General features: G+C 39.9%; 1 protein-coding gene across 3 annotated transcripts in view; it reads left to right on the top strand.

The window, feature by feature from the left end:
- Positions 1 to 262: 262 nt before the first annotated feature.
- SNTG2 (syntrophin gamma 2) overlaps positions 263 to 20,968 on the top strand; it is a 226,597-nt gene continuing 205,891 nt past the window's right edge. For 2 of the 3 annotated variants that reach the window (XR_005256365.1, XM_038132324.1), the window contains exon 1: positions 269 to 381. Coding sequence is in view for 1 of the 3 variants with exons in the window: in XM_038132324.1 (XP_037988252.1) it covers positions 310 to 381 (72 nt within the window). In the remaining 2 variants the exon portion in view is untranslated. Of the gene's footprint in view, positions 382 to 20,968 lie in introns of all 3 variants that reach the window. The other variant, XM_038132325.1, reaches the window with a different exon arrangement.

The raw sequence follows: 20,968 nt of genomic DNA, 5'->3' as shown, positions 1-20,968 counted from the left end.
GGATGCGGCCGCGGAGGGGAGGGGAACAGGAGCGGCAGCACCTTCCCCCCGCCAAGAGCCAAGTTAAATAGCCAGAGCCACGCCGCCGCCTTCCTCTTCCCTCCCGGCTCCGAGCCCTCGGCGAACGCCCCCGTGCCACCCCGCCCCGCCCGGCCGCGGGCGGCGGAGGGCAGCGCGGAGCCAGCCTGCCCCGCGGAGCCGGGACGCCGGCGCTGCCGGGAGGGGCGGGCGCTTGGGAGTCGGTGCCGGAGGCGCCGCGTCCCGCCGAGTCGCCCGACTGAGAGGAATACGCCAGCTGCATGGGAGGAGATGAGTGTGGCGGGGAAGCAGCCTCCTCCAGCACCGCTCGAGCGGCCCGGCAGCCTCCTCGTCCCCACCTGGGCAAGTACCGCTGCCCCTCAGCCCGTCCCGGTGCCAACTCCCGCGGCGGGGCGGGGGTGGGGAGGGTCCCGCCGGCGGCGCTGCCCGGAGGGCGGGAGGGAGGCGCCTGCGGGAGGGACGGCGAGCGGGGCGGTGCGGGCTTGGGATGCCGGCGGGGCTCTCGCAGGGACGAGGCGGCAGCTGCCACGGCTCCCCGGGCGGGACAGCCCATCCCGCCTCCCTCCCGCAGCCGGGCGGCACCGGGGCCCGAGCGCGGCCGGGCGGGACCTGTCCCGGTTGATCCTGGTCGCGATTTTCAGCGCGCCGTGACAGGCTGCAGCGTGACGGTCGAGTTTCCCGGAGACCGCGCTGAATCACTCAGTTTGAAACCCAGCTGCAAGCCTGCGATGATAAATAAAAAATAAAATTAACCCCCCCCCAAAAAAAAAAAAAACACCAAAAAAAAAACCCAGAAAAACCCGCAAAGGTCAGCTACTTGGATGTATTTAGCACCTCATGCACTTCTAGGAGAAGCCCGTGAGGGAGTTAGAAAATAACTTGCTACTTCACGGCAGCGTATTTGGCAAATCATTCATGAATGATGCCCTCTGACGGCGGCTCTCCGCTGTCCTGGTTTATATAAAATGTAGTAGGTCTGCCTTCTAAAATCATTACAGACTCTGTGGTTTAACACGCCGCTCTTCTTGGCTTGTAAAGCTGTTTTGTTGCAGTGTCATTGCAATCGTTTTCGATCACCAGCTACAAAATTATTCATTGTATTTATATAAAATATGTACCAGTGTACCTGTGCTAAAATAAACTTTTTTTTTTTTTTTTTTTTTTTTTTTTTTTTTTTTTTTTTTTTTTTTTTTTTTTTTGCCCCTATCCTTTGAGCTGTTTTGGTGACCACAACCCTGCAGTTTTTAAAAGAAAAACTGTTTGTCTTCCTGATGTTTTATCCGGAGTGTTGTTTAGAAGGTGCCTCAGCTGCGTGAAAGCTGACTTAGAGACACTTTCTCCCTCACAGTGAATTTGTAGCTACTTCAGGCTTCTGTAATCATAAAAATGAAAGTAATATTTGGAAATTCAAGTGTAGAAGAAAAGAGTAGAGGATACCTGTCATCATAAGCATCTATGACAGTTGCACATAAATCTGTGGAAACAAACTGTTGTCTTGTCTGAGAAGGTTTCACAGCCTGTATTTGCATCTATCTTTTGATTGTGTGTGAGGAGATGCATAATTTTAACCTTTGAGCTTTTAGAATTTTTATAATTTAAAAAGAAATAATGGAATTAAGCCTACTGTGGAATCTTCTGTGTTTTAAAATTGTTTCACAGTTCTAAATTTGGAAGACCCGTTCAGGAACTGCAAAAATAATCTGTGCAGCAATTATCTAAAATGTTAACAGCTGAGTAGGTTGTATGGCAGTTCAGGGTATTTCAGTGTTAAAGGTGAGGGATAATCACTATCATTCGGTGAAATTTATGACTGGTATTCTTGTAGTTGTGTCAAATGTGTATGTTTAAGACCAACAGGACATGCCATTTCTGCTGTTACTCATGGGATTTCTGCCTGGGATCAAACTAGGCACTTCACGAATGGTGAACTGACCTCTTGGACAAGAGCAATAGGAAAAAAAGGCTTGTGACTACACAATTTACCTTGACCCTAAATGAGAAACAGTGCTATGAATCTAAGGCTTTGGCAAGATGTCTGTTTCCAACAAACAGACAAATTTACCCTCACTTTCCTGGCTATTTCTGATAGAGGTATGTGACTGAAAGAAGGAATTAATAAATAGTCTTAGTAAAAAAACCATTTAGACTCAAGTTCAATATCTTATGGCAGATATTTATTTAGGTGAGTTCATAATTGCTTGGCTCCCCAGATATGCCACATACTAAACTTCTGAAGAAAGTTATGCTCAAAATGTATTGAAAAATAAGAACTTGATTTATAATTCACAGTGTGACAAGTGCTTGACTTGCATCTTCTTAAGTTATTTAGCAGTATTGGAATCTAGACCTGTTTACCTTGTTAAAAGAAAAATGTGTGTTTTAATGCCTGTGTATTGACTGTGTGCACATTTTTCTCAGAAATAAGATATAATAACAGTAGTTAGTGTTTACTAAATATTGCTTGCTGAGTCAAATTAATTGTTTGAGATTCTGGTAGCTAGACAGTATTAATACTAAAAGATAGATGGGTTGTCTTTATGGTTTTTTTTTTCCTCTTCAGAAGGATAAGAGTTAAATACTATCCCCTGGAAAATAACTCAGCATATTTTAAATTAAAGACAATTCTAAATTTGGAATACAATACTAATTTGTTTTGCATGCATGTATCTATAAACTTCTTGAAGTGCAGTTGTTTATGTTCAGTTCTGTAGAACTGAAGTTTCAGTCAGACCTTGTCTTTAATGGTTTGCCAATCTCAGTGTAATGAAACACTTGTTTCAGTCAGTATCAGACATGGATTCTTATTCATCTGATTTCAAAAATCAGTTTCCTCTATCTGTATGTTTCCTCTATCTGTAGTGAACTTTTTGTTCTAATTTCTCATATAATCCCTTCCACCCTTTGCCCTAGGAAATACTGCAGGGGTCATATCTCTTAGCAATTGTTACTATGCTTGTGCCATGTGCTTGTGCCATGTTCTTACATGGATTTTATGGTCTCATTGATCTAGTATGCATTAGTTACTGTGGTTTTCAATGTGTTGCTAGAAACTTGGAAGGGAATGATAATGTAAGAGGCACTTGTACTGTTGATACACCACGATTTTAAAAGAAGAAATAAATGTAGTGTTCATTGCTATGTAGAAATAATTTTTCTTTTTTTTTAATAGGGACTATTCTCTTAAACTTGGGCATATTGTATGTAGTAGATCCAGTTTTCTATTAGCTTCCATACACAACCAGAAAAAAATCAATAGGTAGACTGTTTCTTTTTGCAGCAGAAACCCAAAGGAAAAAAAGCCAGCCACATGAAACTTGTTTGGATAGCACTCTTCTCTGCAGTTATCCAAATTGTGTACTCAATAGGAGGGGCAAGTGCAGCACAGGCAGATTTTCCTTTCCTCCTCTTGGTTTTCACTGTATCTATTAAGCACTTGCTTAGAGAAGCTAGTATAAATATCTTTTTTTTTTGGAAAGAGGTCCTGGGGCATTGATGTTTCTTCAGCATTTGGCACCCACCAATATTGAAGCTTCCTGAAAGTGAACACTAGATGTCATGTTACCACAAGCCTCAGTGTCTTGTCTCCTCCCTGTCTTTTCAGGGTCAACAGTTAATCTTGACAATTTTGTAAAATATATGACCACCATTTTATTCCAGACCAGTATTTTAGTAAGTCTGGAATCCATTCAGTCATACTGTATGTTACGGTGAGAAGCTTCAATCTTCCTGTGATTTTTATGAGAAGTTATCAGAAATGAGGTGGCATGGATTTCAAGATTGTTTCCAAGATCTGTCTATCCCACAATACAAATCAATAGGATATACTTACTAATTGAAGCTTTTTCTCACAGATACGCATTTTCTATTAAAATTCCTTGCTTCTCAAAAGCTGATTTCAGAAGCTTTTGCTGTAAAGTGAACAGAATTTATCTTCTGATTTGGGGATGGCAAACACAAGAAAACAGATGGTGGAGCTTCATGACAGGGAGGAGGTGTCTGTGTACTCTGTTGTGTGGAGCCTAATAATTACTTTCTAGTGTAAATTTTTTGTCTTCCCACTTGAGAAGATGTTTTTTCCCCAAAAAAATCTGTGAAATTAATTGTTTTAGGATCCTATTAAAGACTTTACCAGTTACTAAATATCAGAGTGATAACACGTTTCATTTTCCTTCACTTGGCTTCCTTGCTTTCACAAACCAAATCTGAATATGGCTTTTACCTGTACATATTTTCATGAAAACACTTATCAAAGTGATAAAAAACCCATATTCAAGCTTATGGCTTTAATACATTAATGGAAATAAGACTTGTGCCCACCTGCCACTCAGAAAAAGAAGAGCATCAGTATTCCTTTTACACCTCAGATCTGTGTTTCATATTGTAGGCAGAGTTTTTTTTCAGATGTTTTAAACGTTTTATGAGATGAATATAAATAGAATTACTTTCACTTGAGAGTTCAGAGACTGCTTAGAATAGAAATGGTAGTAAAGGTCAGCAGAAAGGAACAGAGCATGACCATGTTCCTGCAAAACTGACACCTATTATTGCTTGTCAGTGGCATCACAATAATGGAGACAGCAAACAAAAATCAGATTCAATCAGGTTGAAAGGGACTTTTGGGCATCCACGAGCGTAACCTTCCCCTGAAAGCAATTACTGTGTGGAATTCAGATTGAGTTGCTCAGGTCTTTTCCCAGTGCACCTTCAAAACCTCCAAGGATGGAGATGCCTCAACCTTTCTGTGCAAGTTGCTCCCTGCTGGGTTGTTTTCCTCGTGAACTGGGGGTGTGCTGTTAGCTCCTCCCTTGAAGCCCCTACTTCCTTAGGTTCAAGCAGGCCTGGCTTACTCAGCTACTTCTCACAGAGGAAGTGCTTCAGCCCCTCACCCATTTCAGTAGGCTTTGAATGGGACTTGCTCTCATTTGTCAGAGTGTTTCTTGTGTTGCAGGGCCCAAACCTGGGTGCTGTGTAATGAGTGCCAAGTAAAGGGAAATGATTACATGGATTGCTCTCTCTTTGTTGTATTGTTGTGGCTAATGCTGTCAGCATTTGTGGCTGACATTGTGCACTGCTGACTCCTGCCCATCAGGACAGAAGGACCGCTGCTTCTTTTCAGTATATACTCCTCCCCACACCTCACACATACCCACCTGCCCCCTCTCTCCTGCCACATCTCAGGGAGAAAGCTGAAGTTTTTAAAAAGCAGATGGCCTGTTTAAGTGCCTCTTCTTGTCCTCCTTTAGTTGAGAGTGAATGCAGAACTCCAGGGGAATTTAGTGTAGTATTGCACTTTCCTTTTGGTGTGCTCCTTGACATTTTTGGGATTTTTTTCACCACCACAAGGAAAAAATGCTCTTGCTGACTTTTTCCTGAAGTTGATTCATTTTCTATGAGAACTTCATGTTAAACTAGTTGGAACAATTTAGTGGACTTACTCATCCTTCACATTACAGATGAAGCTGACAGTTAAAGCCAACTGAGGCCCATGATTGTGTTTCACTACAGACACTTTTTGTCAGTAATACTCTTACAGAAGTTCTGATCTAAATTTTATTGGTCTGTTTTCTTTGAAAAAGGGAACCTGATTCTACTCTGTTGAGCTCTTCTGTACCTGCTTGTCTGAACTTTCTGTCTGAAGAACAGCGTGACTCCAGTGAGAGCTGTCGTACTGGAACACTTCTGCCACTCTTTATTTATGTATATCAACAGGCAGATTTCTATAATGAGATTTACAAACTCTCTAAAGGATATAACCTTGAAGAGCTGGAACCCTTTAGCACAATCTAATCAATATTATCTCATTTATCATCTCCTTGTGAAGTTCAGATTGTTGTAGGGACAAAATGCACTTCTCATATTTAGAGAAGTCGTGGGCAGAAAAATCAATGCAAAACAACAGGGGTTTTTGTACTGTGTTTAAAGAGGCATTGTACATGCTTGTGCTGTATGATACTCTAAAATCATTACCCTTATAATGCTTCCCTCCACCATGCCAAACTTGAAGGACTGTTTCATGCCTGTTGTTTTGTGATTTTTACCTTTGCAGAGCTTATCTGAGAATTTTAAGTCACCAGATGATTAAAAGCTAAGGAGAGACCTTTTCCCTAAACAGGCAAGTTCTGTGTAATGCCATTTGCCCTGCAAAGTGCATCTGGAGTAGCTTTTTTTTATGGGTGCTTAACATCCTTACTGTAAGCTTGGTGACTTCCCAGAGTCTGAGTGGCAGAATTCCATAGCACTTCCTTGATTGAAACCAGTAGTTACAGTGAGGTGCAGCACAGGCTTAATTGATTTGTTGAGGACCACAGAAGCAGTCTTAGGCAGGGCTGGAATCAAAACCTTTTGGTGTCAAAGCTGTATCATCAGCTCTTGATGATTTTTCCATGCCACAAAACAATAGTTTGTTGGTTTTAGCTTTTGTTGGGAATTCTTGTTTATGCCCAGGTTTTGCAGGAGGCCTGTCTACAATGGAATGAGTTGAAATGGGGCTCAGAGTGGCTCAGTCTCTGTTTCGTGGCGGTCTGTTCTTACACAGCCATTGAAAAACCATTGTGTTGGCTACACTGTGCATGCTGGTGGACAGCGTTTCTATAGAGATACAACACTGGTTCTTTCTCAATGATGTTAATATCTATCTGTACACCACAAAAAATGTAAATAGTAACATAATAAGTTCCAAAGCACTCTGTGAAGTGGGTAAGCTTTTTTGTTACTACTTTTATCAGTGGAAAAACTGAAGGAAAGAGATTTCAGTTAAGGTTTTGAGATGGTTTTGGGGTTTTCTTTGTTAATTTGGATTGAGGAAATTGTCTTTCAGTACTTTACATTTTGTGAATACCAGACAAAACTTCCCCATATATTATGCACAGAATGTTTTTCAGAGTTTTCTTTTGTATCTCAATTAGATTTCTTTTTTCCTCTCACTATATCACACACTATCCTCTCCCATCAGATGCAGACTTTGGAGAAATCTCATTCATTTAAGTTATTGGCTGCTGCTACTTGTCTAACTAAGGACTAGCATGTTTAGGATTACCATGAACATGGATACATCATGTTACAATATGTAACATGAAATATAGAGAAGAACAAAAATGCACATTCAAAACAGTGATAAACGAAATGGGAGATAGTAAGGAGTATTATTTTGTTTCCTTTATAGAATCTGTGTTTTTCCTCTAGGTAAATGTGCAAATAGTAAGTTTATTGGAGGAAAGTGTCAGAAGAATTGATCTCATATGGGATAGTATGAGGACACACACATATTTGAAAGCTGTTTGTCACAAGTGTGTTGCCATCTTCCTCTCCAGCAAGCCTGTTAAATCAACAGGCAAAGCGATAGGTTTTTCATTTGTTTCACTGGCTGCAGCTATGACATAGATACTGCAAGGAAATTTGTGGGCACTTCTTTCCATACAAATCCTATCTTAACAGTATTAAGTCACAATTTTAGAAAGGCTTTAGGAGTTACTCATAGGTGTTGTTGTGTTAATAAAATGCTAGTGTCTTCTCTACCAGTAAAATGCTCACTTCAAGCAGGCGTTACAGTCTTATTTTATGTCATGTGTCTTTTCATCTCTTTCTCAACCTATCCTGCTGTCTTAGGCATTGTAAATGCAGCATTTAGACATTCTTCTGCCACCCTTCATGAGCCCTGATGGAGCAGCAATATAAGGATATGCAGTAATCTGTGCTGTGTGCTCATTTCCAGAATACAGTTGAAGCATAATTAAGCATATGTTTCCAGTTCAGTCTGACAGTATTGTTTTGTGCTATAGCTATTGCTTTTTATAAAATCTCCTCTTTTTCTAGTTTTGAAAGGATAGTTATCAGTTGCATCATAACAGAGTTTTATGCAACTATTTATTGTACTTTCATTAAGAGATGAATTATTTACTAAGGCATCTGGTGCATCATATGGTTCATATGCCGGGTGTGCTAAACAGAATGCTCTTTTTTGAATAATAAGGGAAAAATACACTGCATAAAAGGATTAGACTTCCTAGTGTGCTTTGAAGAGTAACTTTACTGTTCTGAAATCTCCAAGCCTGTTTTACAGGATTTTGTGATCATTAAAGGAATCTTTGATTCTAGTGGAACATGTGTGCATAACTATATGTGTCTGTATTCATAATATCTGAAAAGTAGAGGGGTAAAAAAAGACATTATTCTCTGTTGAAAACTGTATTATACATGGGCTAACTATATGATACTTTTTCTACTTCTGTGACTGATAATCACAGAAGTGTGTGTTATGGTAGTACCATTTACAATTTATATGTCAAGAAAATTTTATTCTTATGATCTATAGAAGTTGTATGTCCTCCAAGGTTATAAAACTTTAAACAAAAACCTTCTCAGTCTTTAGATAACCTGTAGTCAATAGATATACTTCAGTCCACTGAATTTAACTCTACACAAACATCCAATTTCTTTCATATATTTTAGATAATCTTCACACTCATTTTACATTAGAAAATTACTGAAATGTACTGTAGATGAAATCATTGACTGACATTAGTTTAAGGCTGATTTACCACTTCATTCCATAGTGTCATTTCCAAAGTGTCAAGGGAAGGATGGCAGAAATTGTATATGGGCTAATTTTTTCACTGGTTGGAGTTACACATCTTTGCTCCCAATCAAATAAAATTTGATACAAAACTTTCTACTTATAAAGTTTCAGAAGTTGAGACTTAAATATATTCAGCATACCTTCAATTTACAAAAAATTAGTTTCTTCCTTGAAATTAGACATTGAGAAGTTTTAACAGCTGTAGGTGTGTTGTTAATCAGGACATTAACAAAAGCATGGCATTGTCACAACTCTGTTTAAACAATCAAAGCTGGGGATGTAGCAGAATATGTTGTTCTCAAAGGACTTTGAAAAGCAACATTTTTTTCAAAAAGCTTGCTTAATCCAATAAGAAAGCTGCCTGCTTTAAGCATATTTGGCTTTGAAATAGGTGGATACTCCTTAAGGTAGATGGCTCAGGAAGAAAGTTTGAAGTCTGAGTTGTCAAAATCACTGAATTAACTAGGTTGGAAAAGACCTTTGAGATCATGAAGGCTGTGACCTAACACGACCTTGTCAATTAGACCATGGCACTGAGTGCCACACCCAATCTTTTCTTAAACATCTTCAGGGATGGTGACTCCACCACCTTCCTGGGCAGCCCTTTCCAATGCCCAATCAGCCTTTCTGTGAAAGACTTCTTCCTAATGTCCAACCTAAACCTCCCCCAGTGCAGCTTAAGACTGTGTCCTCTCATCTTTAAAATGCTACCACAACAACCCAGTGGTTCAACTTACACTGAAATAGTTTAAATCCGATTTGCATGTCTAATCCCAAGAAGCTCTCTGTTATTTATGACAGAGAGTCAGATAATATAAATTGTAGCTTGAAGGAATGCTTCATTCTTCATACTTTTACTACCTGTAATTAAACCTTTTGAATAAGAAAACAAAAATTAGATTTCTAATTTTTCCTGAGTGCAGTCTTGTAGCAGTTGGACTCATCTGTGACTAAATCTTCAAGAATATTCCTTTCAAATGTCAGGAAAAAGGAAAAAAATGTGTAATATTTTAACGACAGTAAGGGAAAAACCCAAACCAACCACAGCTGACAAGATGACTTGATACAGGGATTGTTTTATCATCTCTTCAATTTTTTAGTTTATTGTGACTAATGGTGCTTATGTGCTATTGTGCTTATTTACTCCTCTAATTCTGTACTTCAGTAGTTTGTACTCTTTCTTCATAATCCTTGCTGTAGATCTAATAAAAATAAATCAGACTTTCCTATTAGCTGAACATGTATTCTTGTAGGTCCTCCATTAGTCCTCCATTCAGTTAACGAAAAAATGAGGATTTTTTTTTCCTACCATCAGAAACATTATGGGGTAGTTATAAAAAGAGAATGGGTGTGAAAGGTGTGAGTAGGCAGACACATGTTGCCCAGACCTCAGGGAGTACTGAGTTGTTTTTAATGGATTATTTGTATTTTCATGTAATAGAGGAAGTCCATACTTAGATCTCTGCTATCTCTGTTTCTTCTTTACATCTTTTAGCAGTTTGATAGAATTTTATGAATGTTGCTGAGCTTAACTCAGTGTCAACTGGCTGAAGCTTTCATAACATAAAATACTTAAATGTAGTAAACCTGCTTGAGTTGAGTCTCTAATTTTCATAATACCAGTGTCATTTTAATCCAACCAGGCTCAACCTAATTCTGTTTCATAAAAATCTCTTGCTTCATCAATTTATAGCATGAAATGAAGACTTCATCTTTTAAAATTTATAAAATTTCCTCTCTATTAGTCCAATATGTGATTCATTGCCAAGTGCCACAAAGAAGTACAGAGAGTGCTTCATGTATAATTTTAAGCAATTAGTGTTAGTGTTGTCTGCTTGGGAAAATGATAAAAATGGTTTTTCGCAAGACAGAGTATTCTACCTTAAAAAATTATGGCTTAGCCAAGCATATTTAGTAGAACTAAAAAATAAAACTAAAACAAATCCACCAACCTATTGCCATAGTTTATGGCACTGAGGTATGAGATTAACATAATGACATTCTATAAATTCCTCTTGGATGGAATTTATAATTGGTAAAAAAATAGATTGTTTTGCAAAGCATCATTATTTTTTAATTATTTCTGTGAAACTTTGTCAAATAGAGGCCAGCCAAGAGAGTGTTATCAATATAAATTGAAAAACTCTTGTCCTATGGAGAAGGGATCTTTTCCATTTAAATTAAGTAATCAAAACATTCTCCAAAATGAAAGATGAGGAAACATTATTTAGGTCTAAGAATAATATTTCTCTGTAACTGACTAGTCTGACTATAATCTCTGGTTTTATTTGTGGTGTTGATGTTTCATTAGGAGGGCTTCTGCTCACTGAGAACTAATTATCTTACATTAAACTGGATGTGACTTGAAAGAATAATGAAAGTAGTATTCTGTGTTCTCTATATATAATCTGCAAGAAATACTGAAAAGTATTTTCTTGCTTAAATCTAATGGAAAATTGTCATCTTGAACATTATTGCACGGAATAAAAAATGAGATACGCTAGTTATACATTGCAGTCTAAACAGTCTTTCATCAGCTTGCTTGATATTTACAGATCAGATGTCTTGTGAAAGTAATTCATGTTCTTATGTGAAATTAAGGTGCTTTCACTAATGACTTCTGCAGATACTTTTTATGACTGTTTCAGTTAATTAGAAGTAACACCTTGCCTTAGCTTTTCAAGACCTAATAGTTTCCAACTTTTCCACTGGTGGTACAGGGTGATCTATGATTTAAAGGTCTAATCCTGCTTTGGGATCTGGGAGTTTTATTGGATGTTGAGTAACTGCTGTATAAGCAAAATAATATTCCATTTAAATGGTACCCTTCTGTGGGTAGGAGTTAGTACTGCCTACACTACCAAGATGTATTCAGTAAGAGTACATGAAACGACCATGGCAGGGTGCCAAGCACTAAAATGCATTTGGTCATAACTGTTAAAATGTTACACTTCTCTTATCTGGGAGTTTCCCTCTGAGAGGCAGAGATACCCAGAGAATTGGGCTGATGAAAGATGGGGCTGGGGCAGCTGCTCCTCTCTCTCGGCTTCAGAGGAGGATGGTCGGAGCTGCTGCTTGGGGAAGGGAATTCGCTGCTGCTGCCAGAGCCCAGCCCAGAGCTGCTTCTTCTGCCATGGGGTGAGCCTCTGCTTGTGAGAGCAGCCACTGAACTGGGACCTTATGAACACCCATCTCACTAAAAGAGGGACTGTCACCATCTGCTCGTGTACCCAGGATCCTGAGGTCACCTCTCCCTGCCCTGCTGGGAGCCAGGCCACCACTGCCCTGACCCCGCTGTCTCTTTGGCTCCGAGCTTTCACTCTACTGTAGCCCTGTAATCCCTGCCTGCAGACACATCCTGCCGTCCCAGCTCGCTGCCTCTGAGGTTCCTGCTGGGCCGCCGGGATCAGCCGTGCCAGGGGTTTTGTGAGGCAAAGCCTCTCTTCCATCCCTTCCCCTCTAGGCCAAGCCACCATTACCGCGTGCTCCCTGGGCTTGCACCACAGCGCCCCCTGCAGCCGCGGGGGAATCACCGCACCTGCCCCGCCCACCGCGAGCCACCAGCACCCCTGCTGGCCGTGCCTGGAACTGCACCAGAGGGGAAAGTGCCAATGGCCAAGAAGACTGGGACTGGGTTCCGGGTTGTGTTTGGTGTTAATGCCATAGTTGTTGCTTTTCTTTGCTTTATTATTCTTACTTGTAAAGAACTGTTTTTCCTATTATCATATTCCTATATTCATATCTTTGCCTGAGAGCCCCTTAATTTCAAAATTACAATGATTCAGAGGGAAGTGGGTTACATTTTTCATTCCAAGGGAGGCTCTTGCATCCCTTAGCAGACACCTGTCTTTCAAACCAAACAGTGATAGCCAGTTTAAATGTTTGATTGTGTGATTTCTGTGTAGCTTTTTCTACAAAGAGTTTTTAGAACTATACCAAACAACCAAGACCACAGATCTTCTACCACTTGTTTGCTTGGCATATGTAAGAATAGAATTATCAATTGCTATTCCATTTATTTTGTGTTTCTATGGAAGAATTATTTAACTTAAATTGCTGTTTCATCTTTCTGCACTAAACTAAAGTGGCAATTTGTGATTCAGGAATGAGGAACCTTTCAGGGTTGATATGCTATAATATTAAGCTACTTACAACTACATGTATGTGTCTCTGTATTTTAGGTTTTTCTGACTTTTTAGGCTGAACCTAAAAACTTTCCATTACAGCTGAGAGCATCTGCTTCTTGAAAGTAAGATTTCCAAAATATCTGGGTGATACGTTAGATGTTAGATATGACAATTCCCAGATCCAAGGTTCAGGTTTAGATTTCATGGGATCTCCATCCTTAAAGATGAGCAAAGTTTTTTGAGCCATCTGTTCCTTTGAAGTTTCATGGTGAAGGTGTTCTTTATGCATTCCAATTGTAATTCTAAAAATTATTTCTAAAAAGAGGAAGGTGAAGAAGCACAAGCAGATGAAGGCCATCTTTCTGAAGTGTGTCTTTTACCACTTAGTATCTATTACTTTAAGGAGAAAAATCGGGCAAAGACTACAATTTGAGGATTATGAAATATTCTTCATTGTTTCTATTCTTATCCAGATTATTTTGACTATCAGAGTTCGTTTATGACAGAGAATAAAGGCAGCCTCAATTGCAGACATTGTTTTAATGTATGTTAAGTAAAGATTTGGCCATAGCATTTATCCTCTTGATCAAGGAAACTTCTGGATCTAAGCAATGTAAGATTTTAGTGTAACTTCATACTAATAAACACTGATAATTGCATTCTGTCTTGCTATGATTTAACCTATCTGTGTGAGATTACTTTATTTCATGATGAAATTTGTAGGTAATTAGGTCCAACCATCTCTCCAACCAGAGTGGAATGACAGACTAGAAACCTCATGAAGAGAGCTGCTCCGTGAGCAAGAATGTCTGTCACAATAATTAGGACGTTCAATAGAATTGGCAGGATAGAAACTTTGTTAAACTCATAGCTATGCTTTGATGCAAAAAATGCAGCAGAGGTGGACTGCAAAGGAGGAATTTGTAAATATTGCATGGTTGTGTGGGAATGGCATCAGGTCAATCAAAGCTCGGATGGAGTTAAGACTTGCAAGAACGCTGATAGCAACAAGAAGAGTTTCCATCACTCTATTAGTATTAAAAGGCTGAACAAGGGAAACGTGGAACTGTTGCTGAATAGGGCAGGTGAAAGCTGACACAAAGCTGAGATACTTTGGAATGAGAAAAATAGGCATCAAATTAGTGTGAGAGGAAATGGCCTCAGGTTCTACACGGGGAAGTTTACATTGCCTAGTAGGAAAATGCTCTTCACTGGAAGGGTTGTCAAGCACTGGAACAAGCTGCCCAGAGAAGTCACCATCCCTGAAGTTATTTAAAAGACGTGCACATGGCACTTACAGACATGGTTTAGTGGTGGACTTGGCAGTGTTAGGTTTATGGTTGGACTTGATCTTAAAGGCCTTTCCAAGCCTAAATGATTCTGTGGTTCTGTTTGGTACCTTGTTTTTCTCAGTCTTCAGCTATCAGGTGTCCCAGGCCTCTGATTTTTAGGGCAGTCTGAAAAGAAGAACTGCCAGCAGTGGTTGAGGATCAAAACACAGTTGCCTTGCAAGAACTTCATGGGACCTGACATAGCTGCATCCAGGAGTGCTGAGACCACTGGGTGATGTCCTTGCAAGGCCACTTTCTATCATCTTTTAAAGATCATAGGCTTTAGGGGAGATTTTAAATAAACATAAACGGAGATAAACAGAGAAAGGCATACATTGCACCAATCTGAATAACAGACCTTAAGTTAGATAAGGGGAAATAGAAGCTGGCAGCCTCAGCTTGGGTCCTCACAGTATTGTGGAGTTGGATCCAATAGAATGTGACAGAGATTTCATGAGTGCATGAAGGAGAAGTTGATTATGAACAGTCAGTGTGGACTTTGCAATGGTAGATCATGCTGACCAACCTGGTTGCCTTTTGTAATAAAATTATAGGATTTGCATACAAGGAGAGAGTAGCAGATTTTGTTTACCTGTACTTTAGTAATGCTTTTGAAACTGCCTTCTGTAGTATTCCTGTAGCAAGGATATGGGTACATTATATAGGTGACATGAGTTAACTATCTGGAGCCTGGAGGTAGTGGTTGTGGGTCTACTTTTAACAGCAGACCCTGCTTTGAGCAGAAGCCTGCATTAGACATGTCCAGGGGTCCCTGCAGTGGGTCGTTTCATACCAGGACCTGATGCCTCTCTGTGGTACTTCAAGAAGTGAAATATAAGTTAGATAACCTGAATGGAATTACAGATTCAGTATCCAGTACTTTCTTTTCAGATAATGTACTAATTAGTATAATAATGCCTGAATTTTGTCAGGGGAAGAAAAAAAGGTCATATTAAAGCTCTTGTTCCTTTGAAGATGCTGAATATAAAATTAATTAAGGCAGAAGGAGATCTGAGGAGATCGAAGTACAGGAAAGCCACATGGTACAATGGCCATGGTACACTGTGTTATTAAACAACAACTAGAAATACTATGTTTTCTAACAGGAAGATTTAACTTAATGGATATATAGCAGTGGGACAGAGATAGTATTTCTAGGAGATTTCTGAGAGCTAATGCTATACTTCTGATTTCTTCTTTCTGTTATGTGACATGCATAATGCCTTTCTGCAACAATTGATTTATAAAAAGCTTGAAACTTCCAGCATTCGGTAATGGATTTTATTTTCATATCAGAGAATCATAGAATGGTGTGGAAGCCTTGCCTTGAACACTTCCAGGAACAGGGCATCCACAGCCTCTCTGAGCAAGCTCTCACCACCCTCATACTGAAGAATTTTTTCCTAATGCCTAATTTAAATCTACTGTCTTCCACGTGAAGTCCATTCTCTCTTGTCCTATCATGCTGTTCTGGTTTGAAAGACAGGTGTCTGCCTAGAAAGGAGGGAACCTCCTTTGGAAGGGAGAATATGAGCCCCTTCCCTCTGAATTATTATAAATTTGAAGTTAAGGGGCTTTCAGGCAAAGATAAGGGGAAAGGAATAGCAGTTCTCTACTAGTATGTGCAGCAAAGCAAACAAATGACAACAACAGCAGCAGGAACAGCAGACAGAAGCAGAGACCCTGCGATAGCCGGTCTCTCGGCTGCGGGCACTTTCCCCTTTGGTGCAGTACGGGTCACAGCCAGCAGGGGCGCTGGTGGCTCTTGGCCGGGCAGGGCAGGTGCGGTGATTCCCCCGCGGCTGCAGAGGGCGCTGTGGCGTGGGGCGTCAGCCATCTCTCTCCATGCGGTAATGGCGGGCACAGCCGGCAGAAATGGCTGGGGAAGCGGCTTCCTTTACAAAGTCCCAGGGGCAGCTATCCTGGTGCCCTCTCTGGATAGCAAAAGGAATTGCACCTGGAGCTTCAGAAGTGGCAAGCTGGAACGGCAGGGACCTGGAAGATCTTGGATTGGTGGATAAGATGTATCAGATCCTCTGCAGCTCTAGCAGGAGCTGGTCCCGGAAAAAACCTTTGGATCAGTAGCAGAGGCATGGCAGTGCAGGGTAGTGTCAGCCCAGCTCCTGAACACAGTAGGGAGAGGCTCTCTTGAAGGGGAAAGGACTTGGGGTCTCGAGGTTTCCCCTGAGGCACCCCAGCAAATGGTGAAAGTCCCTTTTTTAGTGAGGTAGAGTGTTAATAAGGTCCCAGTTCAGTGGCTGCTCTCATGAGCAAAGGCTCCCCCGTGGCATAAGAAGCAGGACAGAGCTGGGCTCTGGTGGTGCCAGTGAATTCCAGCCCAGTAAGCAGCAACTCAACCATCCTCCTCCAAAGCTGACAGTGAGAGAGGGCTGGGAGCTGTGCCCACCCCCTTCCCCCAGCCCAAGTCTCCTGTCATCTCTGCCCTTCCCAGAAGAATGTCCCTCAGCTAGGATGGTAAAGCCAGCTGGACTCCTCCCCTTTCTCTGTTGTTACTTTTGTCTCTCTTAAGTACCAGTCTTTATTGTTTCTTAGCAACAAAAAGGGAGAAAATTCCCTAAGAGAAAGAAACAAATGGAAAAATCCTAAACCCCAACACATGCTAACCCTTGTCAAAAGTCTGGCTTTCTTGTAGGACCCTACTGGGGAGTAGGTTTAGGATGAGCTGCTCTCAAGTTTCCCCAAATTCTGTGAGGAGCCCAATGCTCCTCACATGCCTTTTCATGATTCTCCTGTGGACTCACTTCAGCAGGTCCATGTCCTTCTTTGTTGGACACCCAAGAGCTGGATGCAGCACTCCAGGTGGGGTCTCACCAGCAGAATAGAGGGGCAGAATCCCCTCCCTTGAGCTGTTGGCCATGCTCCTTTGGATGCAGCCCAGATTGTTTCAATTTCTGGATTTCTGAGCTGCAAGTACACATGGATGGATCACCGTGACCTTCTCTTCAACAAACACCCCCAAGTCTTCTCCTCAGGGCTCAGGTACATTCTTCACTCAGCCTATATTTTTGCCTGGGATTGCCCCAGTCTAGGAGCAGGACCTTGCACTTGGCCTTGTTGAACTTCATGAGGTCTGCATGGGCCCACCTCTCAAGTCTGTCTGGATGACATCACTTGTCTCTGGCTTGTTGACTGCGCCACACAGCTTGGTGTTGCAAAATACTAGGGAGGTATTACTGGGTCAGACACAACTGCATTTCAAATCCAAACTTAGCTTTCCTGTTGCAGTTTTTAATTACTTAATATCAGAGCTTTTTAAAAAGTAGCTGAAACTAAATGAACAATAGCTGATAAAAATGTGTTGTGCTGTTCAGGATTTTCATTATGATAGAAGAGCTCAGGTCATGAACCGGCTGAATAGAAATCGGAATCTCAACCAGGACAGAGAATCAGCAAACCTGGTTTGTAACTCTGGAGATAAATTATATGTATTTAAAAAGATGAAATACTAACTAACTAAAACATGCAGAGGTATAAAAAGAAGGAAGTGTACCAAGCAAATTGTAAGGGGATATAGCAGAAAAAAATGAAAAAGTGAAACATACTATTTATTTTCAGTAAAACTTTTTTTCTTCCACAGCTGTAGTTGTCATCATTTTCTAGATGTAACTGAAATATTTTGTCCTAAACACTAAAACAGTAAGCAGATCTCTTTCTATATGAAATTCCACGTAGAAATTCAAATAAAACACATCTGCAGTTATTTCACAGCTCATATTAAAACTGTATCTTATTTTTTCTTTTTTTTTCATTTTCACTCCACATAAGTTGTTACACTTTTATGACAGTAACTTTAGAACCACTGGATCTCATTCATACAAGTGCAATTTCTGTGGGATATATAAACTTGAGTGAGGGTGCACAATTTATAAATTAGTATGAACTTTTGTAATTAATTTGTCAGAATTGGGGTTGTGTCTTATTTTACCTTGTATATTCTTTTTTTTTTCTTGCTCACATTACTTCTTGGTAAGCTCTGGAGATTTAAAGAGCCAGACTGTGCTTTGCACTTAGGAAGAACTTCAGAGAATATGCTTTCGTGTTCCATGAGACGGAGATTTCATTTGTGATACATATGAAAGCTAAATACCTTAAAGAAATGTATGAGAACTGGTTTTTTTTTCTGGGCTGCTTAGTCCAGACCAATAGAAGAAAACAACATCAACAATTTCTGAAAAGTTACTTTTTCAAAAACTTCAGATTTTTGCCTGATACTTTTCATAATTTCAAAAAGGAAAAGAAATAATTGTTTTTCTGTTGCAAATGATGATAACTAATGCTTTGTTAATGCTCTAACCTTTGTTTAGAGGCTTTCTTTTATTAGATATGGATTTTACAAAACTCGTTAGTTATGTATAGTGAAATATGCAGTTAAAAGTTGTTTGTGTAATCATTATATTCCAATTATCTGCAAAATAACCCCCCATGCTTTTTGTTTCACAATACTGTTTTAAGGGTTCTGTAAAGTGTTTTTCTTCTGTAAATACAAGCGAAGAAGGAAATTGGGAATGGTCTTAACTTTTTCAGGATAATTCTAATATGTTTTTCTGTATCATGAAGAAAGATAGTGCTTTGTAGCTTTGGGTGGGGACACTGGGTGTATTGATTCTAGTTGTAGATGGGAGCCATCAGAGCACAGAACCCAGCTGGCTGTGATCATCAGTGACAGTGTGTTTCCATCAGGCTTAGTGACCTGCTCATTTGGATGTTGCATCCTCATAAACTGGAGTGTAAAACAGGATAAATACAAATGTTGGGTCTTACCATTTAACATTTCTCTAGCTTAGCATAACAGCTAATGATTTTTTTAAACTCACTGTTTGTGAGGTGGGCTTATATTGCAATTTTTCACCATCTAGTTTAATGGAGTTTAAATTTACATTTTAAATTTTTGATTGGAATGTTTGGACAATGAAACAGTTTTGATTTACTCTCCATTCATTCTTTCAGTCAAACCTTTTACAACCTTGAACTGTTCAGATGAGGTCACCTTTTCTCCCTTAACATGTGTGGTTTTGGCTTTGATTCTGGAGCTGACACTGAAATGCTAGATTTTTATCAGACATTTTGGCAAGACTCTAGCCAAAGTAAATTATTCCTTGTGTTTATAAAGTTAAATATTTATTTGTATTAAAAAGCTCTGAACTGAAAACAGAATTTAAACCAGTGGAAATAGACAATGAATACCAGTATTTATTAAATATTTCTTCTTCTGGGAAATTTTTCTTGCATGCAAATCTTGAATCTCAAGATTTGCTCCATACTTATGAGGATTAGATGAAACCCTTTTGTGTTGGGCACCAGAAAATGGAAATTTACGTGGATGAGTATGTAATTCCTGTATTTTAGGATATTTGTTTGCTCAGCATCCAAGAGTGCTTATTTACTGATGTCAAACAGCACCTTCTGAACTGCATTGAAAGCAAATGTTAATATTACATTCTAGATTCAATAGATTCAAACATTTTGACTTTTGCATTTGAAAATGTATATATGTTCATAGAGTATTCTGCTGGAAGACTTTTAGACATATGTATTGTGACAAGCTTTGTTTTCTTCAGTTTGTTTTACCTAATAAGTTTCTTTTGGTCAATTAATGTTGTGCAGACAATGTCACAACTCTCTTCTATTTTGGCTATTGCATAGACCTACTTCTGCAATGTAATTTATAGTAATTGGATTATTGAATGACTATAATAGTTACCAAGAATTGAAGTAATAGATATAGGCAGAGCAATTTCATGCTTTTCAGATGAGATTATATTACATTTAGGATAAGCCAAAAATGACTTGATGACTTCACCAATTTTAATTAACTTTAATATCTAAGAAGAAAAAAAGAACCTTGCTAAATTGTCAATCATTTTAACTTTAGTTGCTATTTCACAGCTAGCATTTTTCTATGCTCAAGATTCTATCTTTTAATTTTTTGACGTATTTCCTTTTCATGGTCTTTACAAAATGTTATTCTGGGCTATCCTTGAAAGTGAAGTGCGTGGCCTTCTGGACCAAGATCAATTCTTTGTCAGCCTGACAATGACATTTCTGTTTGGAAGAGAACTCTTGTTGAAGCTTCAGTGCATGTGTTTTGATGTTTTGCCTGTGAAAGCCATTTAATGTGTAGCTTGAGATATCTGTAAGAAAATTTGTGAGTGTTTGGGTTAAATATCAGGCCTCATATTCCCTCTTCTAAGCTGTGAAACCTGTTCAAAGACAGTGCTTGCAAATCAGGCACCGTGGTGTTTGTCACTGCTGAAGTGACAGCAGAGTGTTTTTACTGTCCTTGCTAATTTCATTCCTTCTAAGTTAATATATGCAGGCTAGTGAACTTAATGTTTTCACAGCTCTCACTTTTAGACTTCTGTGTCATTCACTTAAGTCACCAAAGCTGGTAGGAAGCCTCCTCCCATTGTGGCAGACGTTTGCAGAGATGCTCATTTTAAGCCTAACCCATCTCTGTACAGTAAGAGCTGTACCATGCTGACAGAGGTTACCCTACCTGTACTGAAATGGTTTAATTTTCACAAGTAGCTGGCCATTGTAAATAAAACTTGCTTTAAAGCTGAGAAACAAACCAGAATGTAAAATCTAAATTACAGCATGGCATTTCACAAAGCCCTTGTGCCTTCAAAACCAGAACCAATGCATTTTGATGGTAGAGATTTATTGTCTGAACTCTGAGAACACCACTAGGCACCCTCCCTGCTCAAGTAAGGCTCGGGGGGCCCATTTCAGCCCAGCCTGATGCCCTTTCCCCCAGACTGACCCACAGTGGCGCCAGCTTTCCTCACAACTTGTTTGGGCTTCCCGGCTTGGCCTTTTCTGGCCCCTTTGCCTGGTTCTCAGAGTCTGGTGCTCAAACCCCCTTTGCTGCCGGC

Source organism: Motacilla alba, chromosome 3 (genome assembly GCF_015832195.1).
Source record: "Motacilla alba alba isolate MOTALB_02 chromosome 3, Motacilla_alba_V1.0_pri, whole genome shotgun sequence".
NCBI lineage: Eukaryota > Metazoa > Chordata > Aves > Passeriformes > Motacillidae > Motacilla > Motacilla alba.
The sequence above is the reverse complement of the archived record's forward strand: the minus strand, read 5'-3'. Positions and strand labels throughout refer to the sequence as shown.